The following is a 10,511-nucleotide window of genomic DNA, read 5'->3' on the forward strand; positions in this document are numbered from 1 at the left end:
TTCATCCCTGTCCGATGCTGCTCACCCACCCGTGGCCTGCACGTGGCTGGTGAGGGACAGGTGACCCCAGGACAGTGGAGAGCAGGCCCTGCCTTGCATGCACTGGGGCTGGGGGCGCATGCACTGGGCAGCTGCTCGAAGGCGGGAGGGCCGGCGCGGGGAGGGCCTCCTCACCCAGGTCACCAAGGAGACTTCCAGCACCAGAGACTTGCCCTGTGCTTTTTGGAGAGGATTTGCTGGTGACTCCGTGTTCCCTTGGCCTGTTCCTGAGGGGGAAATGAGGAGGGGCTCTTGCCTGGAGGGGCGTTTCTGGTCCATCCCCTCCCTCCCCCCAGGCCCTGCAGGGAGGTCAGCAGACAGATGCAGAGACTTGCTGGGGGTGGGGGGGTCATGTCCTCCCTGTGCCCTCAGCTGGGGGCAGCAGAGGCCCCTTTTTTCTGCACAGAGCCTCCCTGTGCCTGAGCTGCAGGGCCTTCCTTGTCTTCCACGGCCTGCATGGTCCAAATGCCACGGGGACAGAGCCCTGCTCCCGGACTCAGGCAAGGCTGGAGTGGAACCCCACCTAGGACCATCCACCCTGGACCCTGCTCTGCTCGCTGTCGCAGGCAGATGCAGAGCCGGAGCGGAAGACGCAGTTCTGATGCGCGCACGGGACCCTGGCTGGTTCTGTCTGCCCTTGAGTCCCCTCCTCCCTTGGTGACACAGTTTGATGTACGGAGCACTTTATAAGAAAGGCTGTAGGGATCAGTTACTGCTACCCCCTCAATAAACTGGAATTGTTCACAAATGGCATACATTCCAAAGTTTTTATCAATAAACACAAACAACCATTAAATCTGTTTATGAAAGTTGGGTAAGTTGTGTGTTGTCTGCCTCCCCCCTTCCTGGTGGTCAGAGATGTGGACGAGAACACCCTGTCCCTTGGGGTCCCATAGGGGACAGCCTCCGGTGCCTTAGACCAGGGTTTTAGCCCTGGGCCATGACTGTTCCTCAGTTTCCCCTTGATGGAGGGGTGGGGAACAAGGAGGGTACAGCTGCTCGCCCACACTGGTCCCAGCAAGAGCCCATGGCACCGCACAGGGCAGCACCCGGCCCTCCAGCTGTCCCCTTGGCACTGCTCTGTCCCAGGGAGCGGTCACGGCCCAACCGGGCCCTGCGAGGAATGTGGAAAAGGTAAAAGGTCTTTATTTTCGCCCACCCCACCCCACCCCCAAGACCCCAGCTCTGCCTCGGGCTCAGTGAACGGGTGAAGTGGGTCCCATGGCCCGTAGGGGCCAGCGCACTTCTACCTCGTCCACCTCATCCACCTCGCGTAGCGTGTAGTCCAGGATGGTGTCGGGGTCCTGGAACTTGAAGTACCCGTGGAATTTCTTCTTCTGGAGCAGGAGGGGAAACCAGTAGCTGTCATCGGGCCACATGTCCGAGAAGGGGATCTGGTCCAGCTGGAACCACCGAGGGCGCATTTCTGGAGCAGGTGGAAAGAGCACGGATGTTCCACCCAGGCTTAAACTGCCCGTCAGTGAGCAATGACCAGGCAGGTCTGTGTGAGGAACCGGGCGTACTCGGGTTCAGTCCTCCTGGCTGTGTCACTTTGCAGAAGAGGAACGAGGCTCAGAGCTAGATGCCGGCGCAGCGCCTGCCTCCCGGGACCCGGGCCTGGTTTCCCCTCGCCCGCTGGGGTGGGGAGGGACGGACTCCAAGACTCACCATCGCTCTCCACGGGCGTCCCCTGGACACTGTCTGTGCAGAAGATGTGCACGTCCATCAGCTCAGGCTCGCCCACGAACTCAAACACGATGTGGCCCACCTTGTGAAGTGCGTCCACAGTCAGGCCGCTCTCCTCCTGCAGCTCCCTGCGGGTGGGTGGGGCGGGTGACCCTACAGCAAGGCGCTGGGGAACACAGAAGCACTTCCCCACCTGGCGACCCGGCGGGACTTTGCAGTCATCTGGGGACCTTTCAAATACCGATTCTGTTCAGAGGTTCTGGTTCAGGGCGCACAGGCCGACCCAGCTCAACAGCCCGTGAGCCACGGGGCAGCCCAGGCCTGGCCGAGTTCAGTGGCTGGGGGGGGGGGGTCACAGGGGTGGGCGGCGGAGCTGGGGACCTCCCACCCTGTCCGGTTCCTGCTCTTCCCACGGGACGGCAACGGCCACACGGATGCTACTCTTCAGGCTGCAGGCTCCGGGGACCTGGGTCCCGAATCCCCTCTCCTCACACCTGTGCTGAGAACCATGGCCTCCCAAGGAGATGCCCCAACCCTCCAGCCAGCTCCCCTGTGGCTGATCACAGGACAGGGGCTTCAGGCCTCCTCCCAGGGACGCCTTTCCCACCCGAGCACAAGTGTGATGCGCGACAGCAGAACCAGGCCGCCCCCCCGGAATGTTCTGATGCTGGCGTCAGTTTTGAAGTAGCCCCCAAATCACATGTCTGCGGTAGATAATGTGGCCAGCACCCCTGGACGCCTCCCCGGAAGGAGCCCTCGTAACCATTTGTGTGTGATCTTTGGGCCGCCTCCTCCGTGCCTCCCTTCACATGCCCGCGCGTCTCACGCCGGAGCAGAATAACCCCCACCCCTCACGGAGCTCGGCCAGTTTCCCAACTGGCGTGGGTCACCGATAGTAACGGCGGCCAGCTTGCAGTGGCGAGGCGCCCGTGAGGAGCAGCTTCGCGCGCACCCCCGGACCGCTCTCGTCTGCCCGGCCAGCTGGCTCCTTCCCTCGTCCTTCACGCGGCCAATGCTCTCTGGAGGCTCTGTGCTCGGAACTCGGGGGGCTCCCCGGGCCCCGGCAGCCGCGGAGCTCCGTCTGTTCCTTCCCGAGTCTCGCTGCCCTACGTGTATTTTTGTTTCTCTAAGTGCTCTAATTACGCCTGACCATTTATAGTTGTATGTAAAGAATGGCTTTTTTTTTTTAGCTTTGATCTCCAAGTTCTGTTAGGAACACAATGCATAATTGCTTCCTGTGCCTGGAATGAGAAGCCAGGGAAACCACTTTGCTCATTAAATACACACACACACACGTTGGGTCTTAGCGGTCTGATCCCAGCAGATGCCTTCCTCCACTCGGAACCCGCCAGAGCTGCCAGGAAGGCCCGCAGCGGAGTCACGTGAGCTGGCTGCCGCGGCAGACCAGGCCCGAATGGTTCTGAAAGCCGGAATTTATTCACTGACGTGGTTCATTAAAATTAGACTTGACCTAAAAACATGGATGTGTGTGTTCACTTGGGGGTACAGATGGCCCCCCAGTTAAATGTCCTGGCACCCCGTGGGGCCTCCCCCAGCACTCTGGCAGCAGGCTGGTGGGGCTCGCTTTGAAAAACTTCACCTAGTGATTTCATGTTTTGACTAGTTTTGGTTAATCTTCCCCAAATACACAGCAGTGCACGAAATATCAATAATCTCACTTCCCAGGCTGGGATAATTAGCGGGGATGACAGTTTCAGTTCTGCTAAAGTGTCGGATTGTGTGTGTGATGCTCAGCTCCCCAGATGGCAGAGAACGGGATGAATCATGAATTAAACAAAATGACAGCAGCCGAGTGTCTGGGTGGGTGGGTGGGGGGGGCCCTGCAGTCCTGGGGCTCTGTTCAGCCACTCAGCTCCTGAGGTTCTCTGAACACGGCACTCTGTGGCCTTGCTGGAGGCATCAGGCACGCTGGCCAGAGAGATGGGACCGTCCACCTGCCTACAGCCCAAACCTGACTCTGACGAGCCCCAGCTCCCCAAGTGCCTGTAACCTACCCCCCCCCCCCCCCCCCCCAAGAATGCTGCATCCTCGCTGCTCAGATGCTGTTCCCTCAGGGACGACCGCTCGCGTGTACATGGTCACCCAAGCCTGCAGGTGGAGAGGGTACGTTAACTCAGCTCTAGACCGGCGGCCTGCTCTGGGATCTGTAAGGGCACAATGGGAGTGCGGTGGATAAAGCGTGTGCCAGGCTCCCTGCAGGGGCCACCCCGACTCACTTGCCTGCAAGAAGCCCAGGGCTGCTCTGGAGTCAGTCATCCTTCTGGCCTGTGGGGCCTGAGACACATCTCAGCCTGTTCCTAAAGTGGATTAGAATGTGCCATCTGGCCTCTCCCTCTCACCCCACGGGGGCAGGGGCACAATACTCCTTTGTCGGAGGTTGTCCTGACTTCTGGCTCCATCCTAGACACCGGGCTGGTACCCCAGTGGCCCTGGGGAGAGGAGATGGGGGTCCCGGAGAGTGCTCCTCGGAGCCGACCCCAAGACTAGGAGCCCATCTGATGGTGTGGGGCTCTGGGGCTGAACTTCTGCCCTCAACCTCAAGGTAAGGCCTGTCCCGGCCTTCATGAAGAATATCTGCAGCACGATGGCCTTGCCCTCTGCTTCTGAGCGTGGAAATCGTTACTGACCCGTGGCCATAGCAGGATGTCCTCCAGGGGGAGCAGCTGCCTGCAGGGGCACGACATGCCCGTGTGGACGCCCAGGGGGGCAGCTGGGAGGAAGCGCCCTCCACGGCCTCTCTCGCTGGATGAGGCCTCCGGAGTGTGAAAGATCATGAGCCTCTGAGGATAATGAACACCTTTAGAATATGGCCGTGAGTCCGACAACAATAAAAGGTCGCTGATTTCACGAGGGCTCCGTGCTCTGCGGTGAGGTCAGGACAGCGGGACGAGTCGTGGGCCATGGGACGACCCCACCGGCAGCCTCTGCAGTCAAGCGAGCGTCTGGAGGGCAGACCCCAGGGCCCAGCACAGCATCTGGCCGGCTGTGCCGAGCTTCTTCAGTTACCCACCCGGTCGCGGGACGCCACTGGGGACGTGGGACAGGAAACAGACGTCAGGCTCTGTGTCACATCTGCCCTGTGATCATGCCAGACGGGGCTGCAGGACAGTGGAAGACGCGGTCTCTTCAATATGATGCTGTGTCAGCCAGACATCTGGACGGATGAATCTCGACCCTCTGCCTTACATCTTACCCCAGACTCCATTCCAGAGGGAGTGGTACTCTAACACTCCTGAACATTCCAGAAGAAAACTTAGGGCAATGTCTCCTTAAGCTTGGGTAGGCAAAGATTTCTTTAAAAGGGTGTAGAAACGCTGCATGTAAAGAAAAAGCCATATGTGGAATCCCATTAAGATGAAACTTCTGCTCATCGAAGTATCGCTAAGAAAGAAGAGGCAGGCCACGGAGAGGATACTTGCAGGAGACTGGACGTGGCCGAGGGAAGACTGTGAGCTGGAGGGCATCTCGACAGAACGGCCCAACACAGAACAGCAAAGAGAACAAAGATCGGACAAAACTGAACAAAATATCAAGGGTGTGGGACGGCCAGCAAACGTGTGAGCAACAGGAATGCCGGCAGAAGAGAGAGAAGACATGACTGAGAATGTTCCCGATTAGTGTCAAGGACGCCAAACCACAGGTCCCAGAAGCTCAGCAGACACCAAGCACGACAGATGCCAGATGCGTTACCTTCCAAGTGTAATAAATCAAAGATAAAAGATCCAGGGGCCCCTGGGTGTCTCAGTGGGTCAAGTGTCCGACTGTTGATTTTGGTTCAGGTCATGATCTCAGGGTTGCAGATCGAGCCCCGTGTTGGGCTCCTTGCTCAGCGGGGAGTCTGCTTGAGATTCACTCTCTCCCTCTGGCCCTACTCACACGCTCTCTCTCCAATAAAATAAATAAAATCTTAAAAAAAAAAAGATCCCGAAAGGAGCCCAAGGAAGAAAGCACCTGCCCCACAGAGAAACAGGGTAGGAGTGACATCGGACTCCTCAGACACTGGGCGGGCAGGAAGAGGGAGGCGAGACAGCTGGGGTTCAGGGAAAAACAAAACAAAACACACTCACCTAGAATTCTGTACTCCCCTCCCCTTCAAAAGGGAAGGAGAAATAAAGGCTTTCTCAAAGACAAATTGAGGGACTCTATTACCAGCACACCTGCCTCATAACAAACGTGAAAACAAGTTCTTTAGAGAAAAGGAAAGTGATAGATCTGACCTGGTATCTGCACAAAGAACGCAGGAGCATGGAAGGAGTAAGTGAAGGCAAGATGAAACGGTTTTATTTTATTTTATTAAAAGATTTTATTTACTCATTTGAGAGAGAGAAAGAGAGCGAGCACAAGCAGGGGAAGGGGCAGAGGCAGAGGGAGAAGCAGGCTCCACTCCATGCTGAGCGCAGAGCCTGATGCGGGGCTCGATCCTGAGACCTAGAGATCATGACCTGAGCCGAAGGCTGACCAAGGCAGTCACTTAACCGACTGAGCCACCCAGGCGCCCCAAGATGAAACAGTTTTAATTCTTTTTTTTTTTTTTTTAAGATTTTTATTTATTTGCGAGAGAGAGAATGAGAGACAGAGAGCATGAGAGGGAAGAGGGTCAGAGGGAGAAGCAGACCCCCCGCCGAGCAGGGAGCCCGATGCGGGACTCGATCCCGGGACTCCAGGATCATGACCTGAGCCGAAGGCAGTCGCTTAACCGACTGAGCCACCCAAGTGCCCAAAACAGTTTTAATTCTTAACTGGTGTAACAGGTAACAGTTTGTTCAAAGTAACAGCGATGATGTATCCGCTTACTTACACCCTGTGTGTGCACACTCGTACATAAGCTGAACAGCAGCAAGGATACGGGGCTGGGGGCTGGAATCGGCATGTCTGCTGTTGCGAGGCAGGCAAGCCGCTCACGGGACGGGGCAGTGTTGTTTGAAAGCGCGCCTGGATTAGCTGCAAATGTGTATTGCAAATTTGGGGGCAAGTAGTCGAGCAGTTAAAAAGATAAGGATAGCTGACATGCTAAAAAAGGAGAGAAAGGGATTCATAGAAAGTGCTCAGTTAAAACCACAAAACCGAGAAAAGGAGAGGATGACAAGAAGAGGAACACCGAACAAGGGTGACAAATAGAATAGATATGAACCCAACTGTAGGAGTCTCCACCTGGAACATCAGTGGTCCACACGCTCCCGCAGAAGACAGATGGTCGGAGGGGATCCAAAAACTAGACCACCTGTCTACACGGAACCACGCTGGGTATAAAGATTACAAGCATGAAGTATAAAACGAAGATGAAAAAATACGGATGAACTGTAAATGGAGAAAGACACATGCCAACACTAACCAAAGGAAAGCAGGAGTATCTGTCCGAACTTCAGGCATCAGGAGTAAAGAAGGGTATTGCTGTGCTGGTAAAGGGGCCACTTCTCCACAATACGATCCTCAACACGTATGTGCCTCAAAATAGAGTCAAACTGCAGGAGGCAAAAACTAACAACTGCAAGGAGAAACACATGAATCCACGTCCTAGCGGGAGACTTGAAGCAGAAAATCGGGAAGAACGTTAAAATGTATAAAGAAGTACAGATCCCGAAGAGTAAGACAGGCAACCCAATTTTTAAAAAATGGGTGAAAGACTTGGGCAGACACTTCACAAAGCCCAGACATCCAAGTGGCCTGTAGACACGGGGCCGGCATGCCAGATCAACGGCCCCCGGGGCAAACACAGCCTCCCGAGGCATCGGTCCCTCCAGAGCGGCTGAAATCAGCCATCAGAAAGTGCGTGCTGCTGAGGCTTGGAGGGAGCTCCCATGCCTCCTGTGGGTGCATACGTGAGCTCGACCACGGGGCTCTGTACACCCCTGCCCCGGGGAACGGCCGCCAGGAGAGCAGACACGGCATCAGGGACCCGGGACCATTGATGACAGGGCCACTCACAGCTGCAAACCGGGACAGGCAGGGGCCGTGGCAGCAGTGGGAGGCCGACCGAGAAGGATCCGAGTTCTGTCCTGGGGACAGAGAGCACGTGCTTCCTCATCTCGACGACTCGCGTTTCTTGCCCGATCCCAAGCCTGCTCTGCGGGAAGGCCACCATCGCACTCGGTACGGAGGGTCTTACGTGTGTGTCCCCTTCAGGAAATGCGGAACACAGGGCAGGAGGGATGCGCCCTAGGAAATCAGAGGCCTGCCAGTTTGCTTGTCGCCAGGACGGCAGAGGACAGAGGTGAAGCTGTCTGTACCCCACAAGGCCCACACCACACACCTCTGCACGGCCCTGCCCCTCAGCCTCTGGGCTTCTGTGGATGCTGCGTTCTACCTCCCACCTGCTTGGACCAAATGTCACGTCCTTTAGGAGTTTTTCCTTTGCCCAATTATCTGCCCTGGCTCTTCATTCTGGACGCCCCAGAGCACTGGCTGTCCCCTAGACCTGCTCTCTGCACCTGTCCCTGTGAACCTGATAGCCAGACTAGATGGGAGCTCTGCAGGGCTGGGGCCGGGACCTGTTCCCGTGTCCTGACACTGAGCAGGACCCCAGAGATCAGGACCCAGTGAATGGGCTCAGGAGGACAAAGACATTCGGTTGGCTGGCAGAGCAGACCACCGGCACCCACTGCTTGTCCATATTCCACGCCCACCCCCGGGGCGGCTCACAGGGCCAGATGCCAGAGTCTCGGCAGACTGGGCTCTGCCCCAGCTGTACCCTCCCCAAGCAGGACCGGTCACATGGCCTTGCACTTGCCAAAACCAATGACCCCACGTGGTGGCGTCGCCGCAGCCCTGGTCCCGGGCCCATGAAGGGAAGGGGCACGCCACAGAAGGCACCACGGCTTTTCAGACAGGGCTGCGGCCCAGCCGTGCGCCATGAAGCCAGCTTAGTGACCCACGATTAAAGGACAACGGGGTGGGAAACGTGCTTGTGGCCTGCCATCCGTGATAGCACCACGGCCTCAGAGACTAGACATTTCCTACGTGGTGGTCGTGTTTAAAAAACCCCGAACTCGAGAACCACCGGCCTGTAGTGCCCGCAGCCTTCTTCCCTTCCAGAAGCCTCACTGCTATGCGTGTGGGGCTCTGTTCTCTGCCCCAGGGAAAGCGGCCTTGATCAAGGTGGCCAATGTTCTTCAGAACAACATCAACAGTGGTGAAGGTTTGTGTAGTGCTTTGTGCGTTTACACAGAGTCTCGTTGTACCCGCACATGCCTATGAGGAGAAAGAAGGCAAAGGGCTTGAAACCGGAGCTGTGTGATCGCAGACAAGCCGCTCGACCTCTCTGGGCTTCGCTTCCTGCCCTGGGGAAGTGCTGAAGATTAACGGAGCGTGTGTGTGCTCAAAGGGCTGAGACAGAAACCTCGTCGTCGGCTCCCCCGAACAGATGGAGACGTCCGGTGACGGACCACCCCTTGGCTGGAAGCAGCCGCAAGCACAGCCGTGGGCCGCTCCTGAGTCCCCAGCGACAGCTGGCGCGGACCCCACTCACCGCCCTGCCACGCCCTTCGCCAGAGGCAGGAGCGGTTACTGTTACTCCCATTCTGCAGATGAAGGAACTGAGGCCCAAGGGCTCCATAAGGAGCTCCAGTCTATCCCCTCGGGAGCTGGCTGTGTGGGCAGGCCCGCCCCAACCTCACCTCTTGGCCCCGTCCTCGATGGTCTCTCCGTCTCGAACTTTGCCCCCGAAGCCATTCCAGCGGCCGGCCCCAAAGCCTCGCTCGCTTCTTCATGCCCAGGAGCACCCGCTGAGGCTGCAGCACGAGCACCAGGGTGTAGAGCCTGGAGGCGCCCATGGTCCTCTGGGGACCCCTGAGGAAGGCAAGAGGGCGGGCTCAGCCCAACCTGGGTGCGGATGGGGGCAGTGGAGGCCAGGGGCCGGGGGGGATGGGAACGTGCCGTGGAAGGCAGGGAGGGGGAGGCTGGTATGTCATCTCCCAGCCCTGCCACACGTGGCTGGCCTCAGGGACAAGGGAGCTTCTGGGCTAGAGAGGGGCCTGGCTCTGCGAAGCCAGTGGCAGCGGTGCCCAGGCTGGTGGCAGGGGGATGGCCGTGTCAGTGCTTGCCCCACCTCAGCACAGAGGCAAGAGGGCAGTCCAGCCGTGGGCACAGCAGAACCACGCGGGTTAGCCCCTGGTCGTCGGGTCAGGCTTTAGGCCGTGGCCTCTTCACCAGTGGGGTCTTCTTCTGGCCTGTGGGGATCTGCCTTCTGCACCTCAGCAGTGGCAGACCACGGAGTCCCAAGCAGTGCGTAGCTCCTGACAGCGGAGAGCCCGCTCAGCAGGGCTGGTTGGTCCTCCCTCCTGCGACAGCTCATCTGCTCACAGCCGTTGCTGCCCTGGGGGCCACAAGGGCCCCCCTCCTCGAATGGGCGAGCACCATCCAGAGGAAGACTCCCAGGCTGAAGTCTGGGTGCTTGCTGGAGACATGGGGGAGGGCCAGGAGCAGGGCCCCTGTCCACCCAGCCCTAGCACGGCCTGGGGCCCACTGAACACAAGTCTCCCACGCTGGGGACCACGCTGGACGAGAAGCAGGCACAGGGATCCTTCTGGGAAGTTCCCGTGCCTGAGACAAGGCACCTTCAGGTGGGCCCTGGTGTTGGGGGTGGGTCTCCGTGCCTGAGGCTGGATGCCTGTGTACTTGGTCCTGAGGCTGACGGGGTCACGCCCAGAGCCCTGGCTTCCCAGTGAACTGTGCTGGTGACGGGGAGGATACCGGTGTCGGCTATCAATTAGGAAGCACTCACTGTATGCTTCTCAAAAAGTATTCTGTTTAACAGACCCAACAACTCC

At 58.0% G+C, this 10,511-nt stretch overlaps 1 protein-coding gene across 1 annotated transcript; it reads right to left on the minus strand.

Moving 5' to 3' along the window:
• Nucleotides 1-704: 704 nt before the first annotated feature.
• NUDT1 (nudix hydrolase 1) lies at nucleotides 705-9,515 on the minus strand. Its single transcript, XM_045875919.3, is given in 4 exon segments — nucleotides 705-1,465; nucleotides 1,708-1,853; nucleotides 9,360-9,439; nucleotides 9,441-9,515. Coding segments are annotated over 4 exon segments (531 nt in total). The 3' UTR covers nucleotides 705-1,235.
• Between the last annotated feature and the right edge of the window lie 996 nt (nucleotides 9,516-10,511).

The sequence above is a fragment of the Mirounga angustirostris genome, unplaced genomic scaffold, assembly GCF_029215605.1.
Source record: "Mirounga angustirostris isolate CCGP_5_RB_7025 unplaced genomic scaffold, mMirAng1.0.hap1 SCAF_5, whole genome shotgun sequence".
In the NCBI taxonomy this organism is placed as follows: Eukaryota; Metazoa; Chordata; class Mammalia; order Carnivora; family Phocidae; genus Mirounga; species Mirounga angustirostris.